Source organism: Sinohyriopsis cumingii, chromosome 2 (assembly GCF_028554795.1).
Source record: "Sinohyriopsis cumingii isolate HCF-2022 chromosome 2, ASM2855479v2, whole genome shotgun sequence".
In the NCBI taxonomy this organism is placed as follows: domain Eukaryota; kingdom Metazoa; phylum Mollusca; class Bivalvia; order Unionida; family Unionidae; genus Sinohyriopsis; species Sinohyriopsis cumingii.
Genome location: NC_142962.1, coordinates 70063710 through 70080998, shown reverse-complemented (window position 1 = coordinate 70080998; position 17289 = coordinate 70063710). Strand labels below are relative to the sequence as shown.

The following is a 17289-nucleotide window of genomic DNA, read 5'->3' as shown; positions in this document are numbered from 1 at the left end:
AAATGAATCCATTGCCATCTGCATCACGCTTTTATCAACTGGGTTTTGAGCACACAATGAAAATATACCAAGATTGTTGGATGGCAGGCAAGAGATAATGACACAAGCCCCAATTTAAACTCAGTACTAAAATACTAAAATAAATCCATCCGTTAGACAGATAAAAGGTCAAATTTAATCCAATTTCATGAAGATAGATATAGACATGATTCAATGCCACTAAAGCAACTTTCATCAACTTTTATGAGGAAGCTGAAAGCAGTCATATGCAATTCTAAATGGCAAAGGCTTGACAAAACAAAACAAGTTCTTTACATAACCATATCCAAAAATGCTTTTCAAACAAATCTGTAATTTTATGTCTGACATCTCTTCAGTCACATTCAATAACAAGTTGAATAACAAATGCTGAGAAACAACTTTGATGGCACAAAGGTGATCAAATTATTGTTTTATCTTCTGAAGTGAGACTAAACACATGTATTTGAAGCAAGTAAAAATAAGGGTGATAACACCATTTAATTTGCTTTTCCTCCATGGTTCTGTATGGTAGTATCCCAAGACATTTTCAAATTCTCCTTGGTAGGATACAGTATTACTTTAATTTCGTGAGTGGTGGGTCATTAAAAAACATTGCCTTCCAACCCTACCTCTACCCTCTGTAAATATATTTCTGAAACAACCCTTAGAAATTAATAACAAATTCATCAGTGAAGCCGATGCATCTGTATTCTACTTCACTGCTGAATTGAAAGGTATGAACTTTTAAAACTTTAAAAATCTTGTATGCTTCATCAGTTTTAGTTAATGAGGAACAAGTTTTCTCCACTAAACACCTTAAATTTGTAGGCCAAAGTCAGCAGAACTCAAAGGGAAGGCTACCTTCATGATAAGCCAAACATGCATATTACTAATTACTAAGGCTACCTTCATGACAAGCCAAACACGCATATTACTAATTACTAAGGCTACCCTCATGATAAGCCAAACATGCATATTACTAATTACTAAGGCTACCTTCATGATAAGCCAAACATGCATATTACTAATTACTAAGGCTACCTTCATGATAAGCCAAACATGCATATTGCTAATTACTAAGGCTACCTTCATGATAAGCCAAACACGCATATTACTAATTACTAAGGCTACCTTCATGATAAGCCAAACATGCATATTACTAATTACTAAGGCTACCCTCATGATAAGCCAAACACGCATATTACTAATTACTAAGGCTACCTTCATGATAAGCCAAACATGCATATTACTAATTACTAAGGCTACCTTCATGATAAGCCAAACATGCATATTACTAATTACTAAGGCTACCTTCATGATAAGCCAAACATGCATATTACTAATTACTAAGGCTACCTTCATGATAAGCCAAACATGCATATTACTAATTACTAAGGCTACCTTCATGATAAGCCAAACATGCATATTACTAATTACTAAGGCTACCTTCATGATAAGCCAAACATGCATATTACTAATTACTAAGGCTACCTTCATGATAAGCCAAACATTACTAATTACTAAGGCTACCTTCATGATAAACCAAACATGCATATTACTAATTACTGGAAGCTGCAGATCATTTAAAATGTATATAGGATAGGAATACCGATTATATGTGTTTTATAAATGTTCCCTTTACCACTGTTATCATCTATGCTTCTGCCACGAATCATCACATGCAGCATGATGATGATATTGGCAAAAAAGAATGTAAATACATTTCAAATTCATTGCAATAGACAGCACTAATGCAGAGTAACATGCTGACCACAATCTGCCATGTCCCCAACATTAGCACATGTCAACCTATTCATGTTTCTCAGATATAAATAATATAGAGGCAATGGTTAATAAAAACCCAACAAATTTCTACAAGCTACAACCTTGGCCTTGGTCAGGTGCATAATGGCTTAGTCCAATTTTATAGACCTAAGTTAGTACAAATATCATGATATTTTTGCTGTGACATCATCAGATAGGCTTATGATAGCATCACTAGTCCCCTTTACAATCTGGCAAAAGGTACATGGCAAACACAAGTACATTTCAAACAATAAACAGGATTCAATTTCAGATGAATACTTTAAATGCATAAATGGACATGTAACAGCAAAATAGCATAAACCCAGGTCTGACATTACACAAAGCACCAACAGATCAGGTCTCTTACTGTTCACCAAAACGACAAACCATACTTAAAGCCTCTGAAACATTTGGCATATATGTAGAGATGCAAATAATAAGACAACCCAGAAATGTTTTAAGTTTCCATTTTCACTGTAAAGCTATATGTGATTAAAATTACAAAATAAATCTAAGCATGATTTTGTGCTCAAAAAATGTAATGCCTCTGGGGCCAGATCTGCCAGTATATTATTTGAAGGCTGACATACTTCACTGTTACACATGGATTACAGTAAAACATGTACAAGAGAGCCACCTTTGGGACTTGCTAAAACTGGCTGTAATATGAATGTGGCCTTTACAAGGAAGTCAACTTGATATGAATGTATAATGCTGAGTCATAGAAAATGTGACTGTCTTATAAACATGGCTGTCATAACAAGTTTGTATAAATAGGAAAATACAACAGTCCAAACAAAACTACAGTGACTAAATGTACAGTGAATAAACTTACTGAGATCCTCCCCAACTATATTATAGGAGACTCCATATCCCTGGGGATTAACTGGGGCAAACCCTCCACCAAAAGCTGAATTTTCCAGTGTCCACAGATTGCTGTAGCGGGTTGGAGTCTGAGAAGTACTCAAGTCATCTGGTGTCCAAAGTGCCTTTGAAAAAGAACAAAGATTTATTTTTCCACTCAATGAAATAAAATCTGGGAAAAGAAGATATTATAATGAGTAGTTATTTAATTATGAAAGGTGCTGAATAATTTCCAACAATGCATTCAACTAAATATGTTTGTAACATACACTTAGTAAACTTCAGTGACCTCCAGTTCAGTTTTATAAACTGTAGTTTCAAATCACATGGAGGTCAATGACTTCTTACTAGATCCATCACAATGTAATCCTTTCTTTTTGGTTTTTTCCCCCAAATTTCACTTGTCAGTGGTAATCATCTCTCCCACCATGAGCAATACTCAAAATGAAACACATGTTCAATAGATGTACCAGGGATACATGCTGCCTTTTACATCCAAATAAATGTACTGGGTGTAACTGTTGCCTTATATGTCCAATAAATGTACCAGGTGTAACTGTTGCCATATATGTCCAATAAATGTACCAGAGATAACTGTTGCCTTATATGTCCAATAAATGTACCAGGGATAACTCCTGCCTTATATGTCCAATACATGTACTAGGCATAGCTATTGCCTTATATGGTCAATACATTTACCAGGGATAACTTTGCCTTATATATCCAATAAATGTACCTGGGATAACTGTTGCCTTTTATGTCCAAAAATGTTCCAGGAATAACTGTTGCATTGTCTGCTTTCTTCCCAATTATCTGACTATACCTTTTGATACTTTCGTTTTGGTTGTTTCAACTATTCAAGTGGCTAATTGTCCCTTTTACCATCAATGCATTTTCGTTTATAAGATGACATTTCTAGATATAAAAAAGCTTTATCATGCAAGTGTTTTTGCACAGGCACATTAAAGTATCAGAGGTAATCCTGTAAAGTTAGTCAGATTCCAAAGCAAATTCCAATGAAGCTAATAGGAAAACCTGGACCCAGACCAACAAATTAATATCCAGATCTGACTGCAATGATATTTTCATATGTTTGCTATTATTTTGTAAATTAAGCATGACTTTAGTAAGACTAATGATCAAATGATAAGGACTGGCAGGTCTGCAGTAATCTGTTTACTTTGATATGGGTGGGGGTTGTTTAGCAATCTAAATGGCATTGGTTTTCACTGTGTGCATGAGATAAAGTGTATTGAGAATTTCTGCATATAGTTTATTTTGTGACAATCATGTAAAGAGAATATAATCTTCACCTGTTGTCTGAATAACTCCGGTGTTGGCATGTTGATTTGTTTGCTAATAATATACATGCCAAGCATATGCCTGTCCCATCCCTGGCCACAGCCAGCTTCGGTCTTAAAACGTGTCTGGTACTGGATTGCCTTTTTCAGCAGCAAGATTTTCTGTTCTTTAGTTGTACGGTCACTTAACATGCTTTTCATCCACTGAACTGACAGTTCAGAGACAGGACGGATAGTTTCAGTCCTCCCCTGAGCGAAAATTCTGGAAAAGCAAATTGAAATTAACATCAACCTAACTTTACTTCAATGTATTACATGTCTGAATATCATTTTGAATGAAGCCATACAGAATAGAAACAATTCATCTTTGAGTTGGAAGGATCTGAATTACTAGTACCCACAGCAATCAATTAACATACTTGGGCAACAGACTGTTGCCCTACTGCTGACTTCAACTGAAAAAAAACACCAGTGGCAGGTACAGTGGAAACCCTATTTTTGTATATAACTAAAAAAAGATGAGATCTTACTCTTAACAGATTCTTACAAAGGAGAATATGATAACATCATAACTGCTGAACATCAAGGTATAATGGCTGTGACAATTGTTCAATTTCTGTAAAATAGTATATATTATATGCTTTACTTTTTCCCCCACTGACTTTACATTGTCAGAATCATGCAGTATTTTTTAAAATTGCACTGCTTCATACTGCATGACACATTTTTCTAAGAATAGTATCATGTGTCAAGAACTATTTTCTATTGTAAACAAACAATATATGCAGACACCAGCACTTTTGACTTACTGGATTTGTCTATGGATGAGCTAAACAAACTGTTTGAGCCATTTGAAAGTAGAGATGCTAAAGCTGACAATACAGATGAATTCATAGTCACAAAAGAAACTTTCAATGAAGCAAATGACTAAATTTGACATCAGAAATGTCTATCAATGGCTTTATGACAATGTGAGACATGCTGCATTGAAAGTATTCCAATCATTTAAACACATACTTAGCAGAAATGTTTACAAGAATTCACAAACTGAATGGTTCAGACAATGAGCCGTGCTTACTAGATTCTATCAAAACAGCACAGAAAGGCATCTTAAGGCTAAGGGGTATCCCGACTCTCTTAGAGACCACCCATTTCGCAAGTCAGTCAAATCACTCAGTTTTAAAAAAATGCAACTGAAGAAGGCTGGTTTTGGAAGAAAAGCAAGAGCCTTAGAGTCAATAAGCCACAATGACAAAGAAGCTTTATTTGTCACTGGAAAAATGGGCTCTCAATGCCAGCTACTTTGCAATTTTCTGTGTTTTACTTTTTGGGGAAAATGTATGGATTTAGAGGCCAAGACAAGCTAAAGTTTGGAAATGTATCAGTACTGACAGATTCCACCAATTGTGTTAACCAGACTGTATCATATGCTGCTAAAAGACAAAAAGGGCATTAACTCTAATAAAAACTGCAGCATGAAAGTAATTGGTCAACATGTGAATCTTCAGGTGGTGACTATAATGATAATCAAAAATTGGGATTACTGCACTAATGAGGGACATATGGAAATATAGATGATGTACCAATGGAAATGTGGAATACTATAAGCCCCAGTCTGAGGTAGGGGTATACAAAACTTCTGATCAATAATGACTACGGGATTTTCCATCTTCATATCATTGCCTTATATCAAAGAAGAAGTTGCATTAGCCTACCTTGTGGAAGCAGATTCATAAGTTTTGGGGATTTTCTTGTAAAGTCTGTAGTATGCAAGCTGTAGAGCCATCTGAAAAATCAAAAATAGAACTTAAAGTATGCATATACAAGAAACTTGCTTGATTTAAATGCTCTTGAATCGTATTAATGGAATTCATAGTTACTGTGTACTTACAAGAACATTAATTAATAGATCATCATGCCAGAGTGTCTGATACAACTATCTTCAAGAACATTAATTAATAGATCATCATGCCAGAGTGTCTGATACAACTATCTTCCATCCTCTTGTACATTACGTTCATAGGGTATGGGATTTGGTGCATGCATGCAAGGCAATGGAAACCATAACATGCAATCCTAGGTTTCAATCTCAGTAGAGGACAAATTAAAAAGTCTATAACCTACATGATAATATTCTTTCTCTTCATATTATCATGCTTCCTCCTGCAGGATCTGGGGATAGCACCTTCCGCATTGTCTCTTCATATTATCATGCTTCCTCCTGCAGGATCTGGGGATAGCACCTTCCGCATTGTCTCTTCATATTATCATGCTTCCTCCTGCAGAATCTGGGGATAGCACCTTCCGCATTGTCTATTTGCAAATAGTGTGTGTGTGTATAAATATATACACATACATAGGGGGCTCAGGAAAAAATCCAAAGCACTTGTCACTGGGTCACATGAGTTGCAAGACTTACTCATCTGCCATCACTATATAAACACTGCACTTCTCTACAATGCATAGGCTTTTACAAAAGAACCACAGGTGCCAGCTTGATATTAACATCGGTAAACATCATGAAAATATTATATTATGTTCTATTACAAGACTCCTTAGATTAGCATGTAACAAGTCCAACAACAAAAAATGTGTTTCATACTGTACTGTTTTATTAAACTTAGGGCGCGTATGTATGTATGTATGTATGTATGTATGTATGTATGTATGTAGTATGTATGTATGTATGTATGTATGTATGTAGGTATGTATGTATGTAGGTATGTATGTATGTAGGTATGTATGTATGTAGGTATGTAGGTAGGTATGTATGTATGTAGGTATGTATGTATGTAGGTAGGTAGGTAGGTACGTACGTACGTACGTACGTACGTACGTATGTATGTGTGTATGTGTGTATGTGTGTATGTATGTATGTATGTATATATATATACATACATACATACATATATATGTGTGTGTGTGTTTAGGCTCTTACAAAAGTAACAAGAAAAAAGTGAAGACAGCAAGCTTTGTACAATTTACCTAATAATTTATTTCCCTACAAAAACATGGTAAAAATGAGAAAAAGAACTTACGGTTTTATGAATCAAATCAAAAATTAATTCAAGAATTAAAAAATAGAAGTTCTAGTAATAAAAAGTAATAATTAAACTGAGTTTGAATCTGTGACAAAAACCAAAATGGAAGGCAATGATGTATGCTCTGGTCAGTGTTGTACTGATGTTTCAACAGTTCTTTGCTGAATCACAGAAAATATTCCAGTTTTTGAATTCTGTGTATATTTCAATAAATGTCTTTGTCCAAGAATTAATTTAGAGCACTAGTATTTCCAGGGAAAACAATCTTGAAATCCAAATAATTTGAAGAAATTAAATAACTAGCCCAAAAATGGTCACAACATAAAACGCTTTAAATTCTCAAGTGTAAAGGCAAGAATAACAATTCTTTCTCAAAACATTAGTAATAAATCTAACTACAATGCAAAACAGATTCCTGGATTCAAGAGTTTATCCTTCTGGGAAAACCAAAAGTTTGTAACAATAAACACATTTTATTTGTCACATAATCCAAGTATGGCCTCAATTCCACTTCAGGAATCTTACTCTGAGAAAGAATTTTTTAAAAAAAGTTTACTACAACTCAAGGTCAGGAACTAGGCCAGCATTAGAATGTGTGTATGTGTGTGTGATTTAGATTTTTAATGTAGCTTTCACAATTTTTCAGTCATATCACTACAATGTCTGCAGTGTGACAGTTTACAGTGATGTCTAGCACTGGGGCATCATGCCACAGACATGTAGCATGATGTCCCATTCAGTCACCAGTCCTAACACTAACCTCTTAATGCTGAGTGCCAAGTAAGGTAGCTGTTAGTACCATTTTTGTAAGTCTTTGGTATGACTCGGCCAGGGATCGAACCCATGACCTCCCACATCCAAGGTGGACACTCTAACCACTAGGCCACCAGAGTGGTTAGTCAGCATTAGATACAAAGTTTCTATTAATAGTTGCTTACTTTGAAAAATAAAAATAAAAATCAGTCAGAACTGAACTCTAGTCCATTAAATAAAGTTACATTATAATAGCATGTAATGGAATAATAAAAATATTTAAAATGAGCAATTAAATAAAAATAAAATATACATAATAACAATATATATATATATATATATATATATATATATATATATATATATATATATATATATATATATATATATATAATGTACTAAGACCATAATGTACTAGGCTAAACCAGCTCAATTAGATGCACAAATCGATTTCTGGATTTTTTATTACTTTTTTTATCCCTGGATGAAAAACGTGCTAGAGTTGGCAATGAAAAACAAAGATGGTTGACCAACCAGAAGTGCACATATTTTATTCTGCCCTAAGAGACAATGTTTGTGACTCAAGATATTACAGAGACATGCATATTCCTTTTTTAACTGGCATTTGCATTTATAGAGAAACTGTTCAGTAATCTACATGTTATAATTTTCTTTTTGAATGAGCTAAGCTAAATATGAGAGTGTGTGTGTGTGTGTGTGATTTGGATTTTTAACACAGCTTTAACAATTTTTCAGTCATATCACTACGATGTCTGCAGTGTGACAGTTTATAGTGATGTCAAGCACTGGGGCATCATGCTGCATGATGTCCCACCCAGTCACATTATCCTGACACCAGGCCAACCAGTCCTAACACTAACCTCTTAATGCTGAGCACCAAGCGAGGCAGCTGTTAGTACCATTTTTATAAGTCTTTGGTATGACTGGGCCGGAGATCGAACCCACGACCTCCTTCATCTGAGGCGGACACTCTTACTACTAGGCCACCGGAGTGGTCTAAATATGACAGAAATTAGGAAACAAAGAAATGTCAAAATTTTATGATTTTCATCTGATCAGACACTGTTACACTTGCCCCTCTGATAACCAGTATTTTCAAGGCTGTGTAACATTTTTAATATCATATATAATTAGTTATACTTGGATGGATTTTTTATACTGAAAAATCTATTTATGCAGAGTAGGTATCATCTTATAAGTGCAACATACACAAAATCTGCAAAATCAAGAGTAATACTGGAAACTCAAGATGTTCGCAGTACATAAAAATACTGTCAATTCAATTATTTTTACATTTTCATACCATTATTCCCATTCAGAAATGCACATATAGTATGCTATTTATTCATCTGTTTCATGATGGTATTCATCACACAATACTTGTATCTCCAGATGTTTGGATTTTAATAATTTGAAAATGTAATGGGCAAATTAAATATTACCCACTGCAAAGTGAAATGTCCATAAATGTCGCTTACTGTGGGTGCTTACTAGCAAGTACATTGCTTCCATTTTCATGCGAGCTCAAACAACCTGTATTTGTATTAACATCTGTGTTTTGCTGTATACATGTTGTTTGATGCAATAAAAGTTTGATTTAATTTGTATTTTCCTTTTCCATAATTAGATTTAATTCTTAAGTGATATTTCCAAAGTTTTGTGCCAGTGCATGAAGCCTGATAAGCCCTTAGCCTGTAAAGGCAGCACTCACTTTGTTTTCAAGTTGACAATCCTTTTGTTTGAGCCACTAATTTTAATATGTGTACTTGGTCAGTGCCAAGTAGAGTTTTACATCTTCCAGTGAATGTTTGACCTTAATCCCTTAGCTTGTAAAAGCAGTACCATCTGTTTTCCCACATGACCACTCTTTGATCAAGCTACGTGTCTGATACTTGCTCAGTACCAAGTAACAGAGGGTGGTTATTTGAACTCCCAGTGATCTTGCAGCACAACTGACACATGTTCAATTACAGCCTTTAACAGATTTCACAGACTAAATGATCAAAGTCTTATTTACAGACACAGTCTCTACACAAGCATGCTGCTATAAAGACCGTAAAGTTGTCCAATAAGAATTTACCTGTATGTATCCATCTGGACTCATCCTCTTTTTTTTTATCCAACCTTTGCCATAGTCTGCAGACACCAGTCGCAGGTCAAAAGTGGAAGCCTGAACAAATAAAAAATTGAATACTTTATCTTCTTGGTGTCCTTCCATTTAAGTAGTAAATGTGTCAAGTCTGGAACAAAGATTCAAAATCACCTTGTACCATGGATTGTAGCATACCTAAGTTATATCAAGGATTTGTAAGAAAATAGCAAGAACATGTACTGAGGTTATCATTAAAGAAATCAAAATCTACACTGTTATCAATCCTATGAAAACTCAAAGCCATCATTAAATGAGACCTGTTGGAAATCATGTTATCTTCACATCATAACATTTTTGCAAATGCATTCAATTCCTTTGATTCTAGCCATGAGAATAATTTGGTAAATCAAGCTTACATTTTAAAATTCATGAAAACTGTGTGCTTTTACACTACTTAAAACATTCTATATCTGAAAACTGTGACCATGGACTGCTGTAATATGGATGGAAATAAAGATTCTGATGGTCAGTGCTGTAATATGAATGGAAGTAAAGATTCTAATGGTTCAGTGTTATGGTAATCTAACTGTGAAATCTTTGAAAGTATGTCATCTGCCTTATCCATATGAAATTAAATCTGTGTATAACAACCACCCCAGATTAAAGTGATCTTTATAGGCAGGTATCTTTTTATGTAGGTAAACATGAGCTATGCATAAACAAGACATGTTGAAATTGACTACTGCATGACTAAATAACAAAGGTGAGTGTTATATGCAGTATACAAGTAGTGATTCTACGCACAGCTGGACATATATACTATTTGAAAGATTATCTATTACACATGCTGTTTCATAACTGAAATCTATGACTTTTTAAATTTAAAAGATTTTCTTTTCAATCTGAAAAACTATGTTATTTTTATGTTATCTCAACACTTAACACAAACCAGTCACAACCTGTCTACTGAGGACCAGAATAATTACACTAGTGCAATGACTGGTGCAATGATGCATGTTAAGTTGGTATAGGACAAAATCCCTTTAGAACAAAATCCCCACCCACCCCAATAAAATGAAAACTATGACATAAAAATATCCTTCACTAAAAAAATTAACCCTTGTTCAACTTTTTGAAATATCACAAATATACATCTTTGTGTGTTGGCTTGTGTGGGGATTAGATGTTAGATCTTAACAGACAAGGAAATTATGATACCTAATAATCATTTTGATCTAAAGACTAAATGCATGTGCTTTGTCACCATGCTTTCATAGCAAATGAGTTTACTGTATTTGACCTATTATTGTTATATTTTGTGAATAAATAATAGCTAAGCCATAATTTTGAGGGGATAAACATGCAATTCCATAATTAAATAAAATATGGGGTACACCAATGACAAATCATGTTTTTTTCTTTTTTCCCCCATCTCGTTAAAAAAAAAACGGTAGATTTGTGACAGTTTTAAAAGTTCAACACTTTAGACAGGGGGAGAGAATTATGTCTTTCGTTTTGCAGGTAGGGGGATTTTGTCCTAAGGGCATTTTGTCTGTACCCTGTGATGAGTACCAACTAAAAAAACTGTTTATACCCAACAAGCTTCAAACTGATTACCTTACTGTTGTAATTTTGGAGAGTTTAAAGCCAAAAGCAGGATTTTTATTGTGATATTGTGAAGTAATGAAGGGGTCAAAGGTGGCTTATAATGGCTTGTAATTCTTTGATTAAAAATTGGCTGATAAGTTGGTGGAGGGGATATAAAAAGGAGATACCAACCAAAAATTTATTTTGGCAGAAACACTTACATAAGCATTTTGATTTTTTTTTCCTGTTTCATTTTTATTGCATTTTTCAAAAAATTTAAATATGAATATTTAAGGAGAGCTCTTACCTTGTTTTGCACAGTTTTTTCAAGTGTGTATTGTGTGCACCATGCAAAGTGGATTTTAAGGTAGCGGATGGGGGAAGAAATGTTATCACCTGACATATGCAGACACCATCACATAGATGTAATCTGGAGCAAAAATTACTGAGAGCCTGTTATAAAGTGTGAAGCTTAATAATCACAATGTATATCTTCTGTGGCCACCCGACAGAAAACTTGTGAAGAAAACTAAAAATGCTTGTGGATTTTATTTTTTCAAAGTCTTTGCAGTGAACTGAAATAAAACAACTCTTCTTTCTCATATAACTGACAATATGATGACTCATATTAATTAATTATTATTGTCACAGTGCCATCAGAATCTAATTTATATTTTAAAAAATTACTGTTTTATTATAATAAAAACAGAATACATATTATGGCAAAAACAGGTACTTGTTTTGTTTTCAATCCTCTTAACATGCACAAGTTTATGCCAATAGAAAATCTACTGATGCAGAACCCAGTGTATATTGTACAGATCACTATTTTAAAAGTGACTATATAATGTCCTGGTTCCGTCACATGCATGTATGCAGGTGATAAATGTACCAGGCTTTACTAGAAATAATTTCAAAGTAGTAGTACACAGGATCCTGGATGTGCAAACATTTTTCACTTCAACAAAAAGCCCAAGTGGACCTGATAGTGCTCATCACTCACCTGAGTAACTGACATACGTGAATTAACACTGTGTAAGGAAATCTCTCTCTCTCTCTCCTCTCATATATACACACACACGCACACACACACAGAATCACTAGGAATTTTTTAGAAGTCCCCAGGAAATGAAAATGGGCCCCACTCACAATAAGAAAGAGCTCAAAATCATGTAAAAGTCCCATTTTAGCAATCAACTACTTCAGTTATTCTTTACTAACATACTGGTCCCAGGTCACATTCCCACTTACATAAGAAAAATTGCTGTATTTCTGTTTTTGGCATGAAGAGATATAATTTATACAACCAGCACTGTCCACTTGGTTTTGTCCTGTCCCCTGTGGAGTAGGCCCCAATTCAAAGCTTAGAAACTTTTCAGAGCCCCACCCCAAATGTATATAACTTACTTGGCATTATATGGGGCATTAATCTGTCCAGTCACCATAGATTTTCTAAATCTCTCAGTCATCACAAGGGCCCTGTACCTGGAGTCATAACTTGGAACTAGAGTCCAACCAAATGAAGGTTTGATGGCTCAACAGGCATTGTACTTGTAACCAGAAGGTTGTGAAATTTGATTCCCACCATGGGATCATCCTGGACTGATTAGTGACTTACTCAAATAAAAGACATCAGTTATTCTGCTCAAAGTGATTAAAACAGTTTTTTTTTGCTCAAAGTTATTAATCTGCATTATTTTAGAAGCAAAGAGCATTGGTTTTTTTAAATGTATTTTATTATGGGCTGAAAGGACAAAAAAAATAAATTTAAAATAATTAATAATTAGCAAGTAAAGGCATTGACTATATGAAATGCCATAACAAAATGCACACTTTATGTGATAGCATGCGAACTACAAATGTTTCATACACTTTAAAACAGCAATACTGTACTAGCAACTGTCAAACATTTACTGACAAAACATATCAAACTTGCATCAAATGTTTCAAGAATTTAAAATATGGACAAAATTATAGCAATAATTCTCTCCAAATAAATTTATAAACTTTGACATGGGTTTACAAGAAATATGTGTTTACTGCAGCAAAATCGCACTGAATATGTAAGGAAAATATTGTTACATAGATAATTTTTGGGGGTACATCGCACAACAACAGTCCAGTTTGCTTAAACCCACTTTCAACAGTTTTGCTTATAGACAAAATTTCAATGTTATTAAAAACTGTTTTGGTTGTGCATCAGGGATATTTTGCTTTGGTTGGACTAATTCTGCTTCAAGTTATTTTGTCTTAAAGGCACATCTGAGCTGTAATATCAACTAAAACAGTCACTCAAATGGATCGATGCTCTACGGTCCAGAAGAATTTTCTGGAATTCAAAACAAGATCATTTCTTCTTTTAATGCTGAGTGTTGAAACCATCTCTGACATTCTTTTCAGATCCAATTTGCAAATTACCTGCTGTGGCATCCATATTAGATGTAAGATCAGCACCATTTTCAATTAGGACAAACCAGAAACCATTAGAAGACTGGGTGAAAATCCCATTCCAATATGAATGACCAGATATTATATTCATTATGGCAACTATATTGGATTCTGGCAGAGAAGCCATAACAAGGTTTTAAATATGGCCTCACTGGTGGCAGATCAGCATCATTTTCATTCAGGAGCAACTAGACATCAAGAAAAATCCTCTGGTAAAAGCCAATTCTCAATATGAATTTTCATTTAGAAGGACTAATAACAATATTTTCACGATGCTGCTACAACAGCCATTCTGTATATTATATTAGCACCATTTTCATTTAGTACCAACAAATATTTTCAGGTAAAAACCCTATTATGATATCACTTTCAACCCAGGAGAAATATCGACAAGATTTACAAGATGGCTACAGTCGTGACCATGATGGGTGTCAGTTTGTATTTAAGACAAACAGGACAATATATAATAAGTCTTCTGGTTAAAAGTCAATAATGATGTGACTTTTGGTGCTGGAGGAATAGCAATAATAATATTTTCAAGATGGCTGCTGTGGTGGCCATACTGGATGTCAGATCGGCAATATTTTCACCTAGGACCAACTAGATGTCATAAAGGTCTTTTAGTGAAAACCCCATGTTGATATGACCATCCATCCAGAAAGAGTAGTGATGACAAGATTATCAGGATGACTACAGTCTAGGCAGCACCATATTCATTTAGGACCAACTACAATAAGCTCAGTCAAACTGAAGCAAAATTACTTCATTAATTTGAGTGGATGTTCTCAAACCAACTTATCCAAGATTTTGATGACATAAGCTTACATACCATGTCTTATCAAAATCTATTCTGAAGTGGTCACAAGCTTGTGGAATCAAATGCAAGGCTGTCTCGTTAATGTAGGTGGATGATGCTTATAATTCATCTGAGATCTTCATCATAAAAGCTCACATACCCAGTCTGATAAAAAAATCTGATTAGAAATTTGGCCTCAAGAGTGCTGACAAGCTCAGCCAATCAGATGCAAGATCACCTCATTAACATGCATGGATGTTGCTCATAATCAATCTCCACTGAGATCTTTATGATATAACCCCTTCTGTACTATGCCTAATCAAAGTGATTAGAAGTGATGCCTCATGAGTATTAAACAGATATCAATGGACAGACAGATTACAGATGAGGCATGGCAGACACATGTTCATACTATATGCTCATTTGGCCTTTGGCCAGGTGAGCTAAAAACAAAAGAAATAAGGCTTTCTAAAGAGACAAATGCAACTACAAATGTTTGCTAAAGGTAGACTGAATTTAATTTAAAATATGGCTTAAAAGACTGACATTTTCAAAAGTAAATTTGAGCAATATACTTGCCAAATTTTTATACTCTGCAAAGGCTGTCTCCAGATCAGGTTCAAAGCCATGTAAGTCCCATTCCAACCTGCAAATGTTTTTTCAAACTTATAAATGTAAATAAATCTGATGGAGCCTTTACACTTATTCATTTAACCTTTTGCCTTGTTTAATTTTAACATACAAAAAATTTTCAGAATGATTTCTTGTGAATAATTTTAGTTTGACACTTGATGACAAAATCACTCTTGTGCAAAATTCTCAATTGTGTCACATAATTATATATTTGAAAATATTATTTCATCAGCAGTTTTTTAGAACAGACACGAATATTGAAAATGCTTCTCTCAGGATGTGATTAGAGACCCAAATAAAAGTCTATCATTACTGGATTTTGGGCCTATATGCAGATCTGGAATATTTATTCCAAGCAACCATTACAGAACACATAAAAAAGGCACCACACCTCTACAACTCAAGTTCACTCAACTTTCATACCAGCATTATTCTGAATGACACTTCATTTCTCCAAAAATGACTGAATTTTGCAGTACCAATGTCAACAATGCAAAGTCCTTTTGAATCTCTCAGCAAAATCTAACAATGCAGTGAGCATGATTGTTTAAACTGTATTTTCCTGTATGTAAGACCCATCCAAATGTATTCAAAAGTCCATAACACAGGCAATTCAGCGTGCAACTATAAATCTGTTATAACACAGTGCAATAGCACAAATAGATCAATACAGACCTAGATCTGCCATGACAAAGTGCAAAGGCAAATCAGCAGACCTAAATCTGTCATCATATATTGCAAGGGTGGATCAGCATAGGCCTAGATCTGTCACTACAACACATAGGCAGATCAGCATAGTCTCAGCTCCATTGTCACATTAATGCACAGGCAGATTGGCACTGCCCTGGACCTGTCATTGAATAGTACACAAACATATTAGCACAGACCCATATCTCTCATCAAATAGAGCACAGACAGATCAGCATATATCTAGATCTCAAATCACACAGCAGAGCTTCTGTAAACAGAAATCCTGACATCTTATACACCTGACTTATTCTCTAAAATGTCCAGAATTTTGCCATTGGATGGCCCTAGAATTTCCCTTTCACCTACCGATATGCCTTTATACTAAACCCCCGTTTTTATCCCAACCATTCTGAAATGTTGTTGTTTTGGGTGAAATGTAATTTTTCATTGCAAGATAGGCTGTATATGGCAGCCAGTATACATGGTGGAGGAAAAACCTTGAGAAAATCCCAGTAAGAATCCCTGACCCATGGGAAGCTACCCACACTGACTGAGCCTAAAACTTGAAACCATGTGGACTGAGGTGAGAAGGCAGTGATTGGTAAAGGCAACTGCTTTAGACCACTTGGACACCTGGGGCCACCATTCTAATTTGCAACTCAGTTCTAAAACCAAAGGCAATTAACTGTGCCTATTAACTGATTCACAATATCAAAAGAAAACAAAAAAGAACGCTAACTCATGTGTAATTTTCATGAGGTTTTAGTCATTCATTGAGACATATCTTAGCAAGCTGTCAGCAATAATCATGTTCATTCTCATCAACCTATCTTACTAGATGCAGACTTCAAAAGGTACATATAATAGTCACTTTGAACTTGGCCAATATTATACTGTAGAAAGAGTACCTACAACGTATGGCAATCTCACCAGTTTTAAGCAAGAAGTAGAGCTGTTGGTAATGGTCAAAAAACTTAAAACATTTCAGACATTTATATCAAACAGATTAAACATACCTAAGAAAGTTGTCTTGGAGATAGTATACATATTTCATATCAATAATGTATGTGGTAACATTATGAAAGGTCTGATTAAATATGGAAATTTATTATCTATCTTGGTTATGGTCTGGAATTAGCGGATTTAACAAATGTGCAAGTCTCTATCCCTTTGTAAAGTACATTATCTCCATTTATATGCAATCAATGTGTATCTATCTTAATCACTTGTAAATGG

General features: G+C 34.6%; 1 protein-coding gene across 2 annotated transcripts in view; it reads right to left on the bottom strand.

Annotated features, from left to right (window-relative positions):
* LOC149805120 (carnitine O-palmitoyltransferase 1, liver isoform-like) overlaps window positions 1-17289 on the bottom strand; it is a 102588-nt gene that overhangs the window by 7638 nt on the left and 77661 nt on the right. For both annotated transcript variants that reach the window (XR_016417654.1, XM_089947548.1), the window contains exons 14-18: window positions 15310-15376; window positions 9888-9977; window positions 5708-5778; window positions 4005-4254; window positions 2663-2816 (exon numbers count right to left, since the gene is read on the bottom strand). Coding sequence is in view for 1 of the 2 variants with exons in the window: in XM_089947548.1 (XP_089803674.1) it covers window positions 2663-2816; window positions 4005-4254; window positions 5708-5778; window positions 9888-9977; window positions 15310-15376 (632 nt within the window). In the remaining variant the exon portion in view is untranslated. The remainder of the gene's footprint in view (window positions 1-2662; window positions 2817-4004; window positions 4255-5707; window positions 5779-9887; window positions 9978-15309; window positions 15377-17289) is intronic.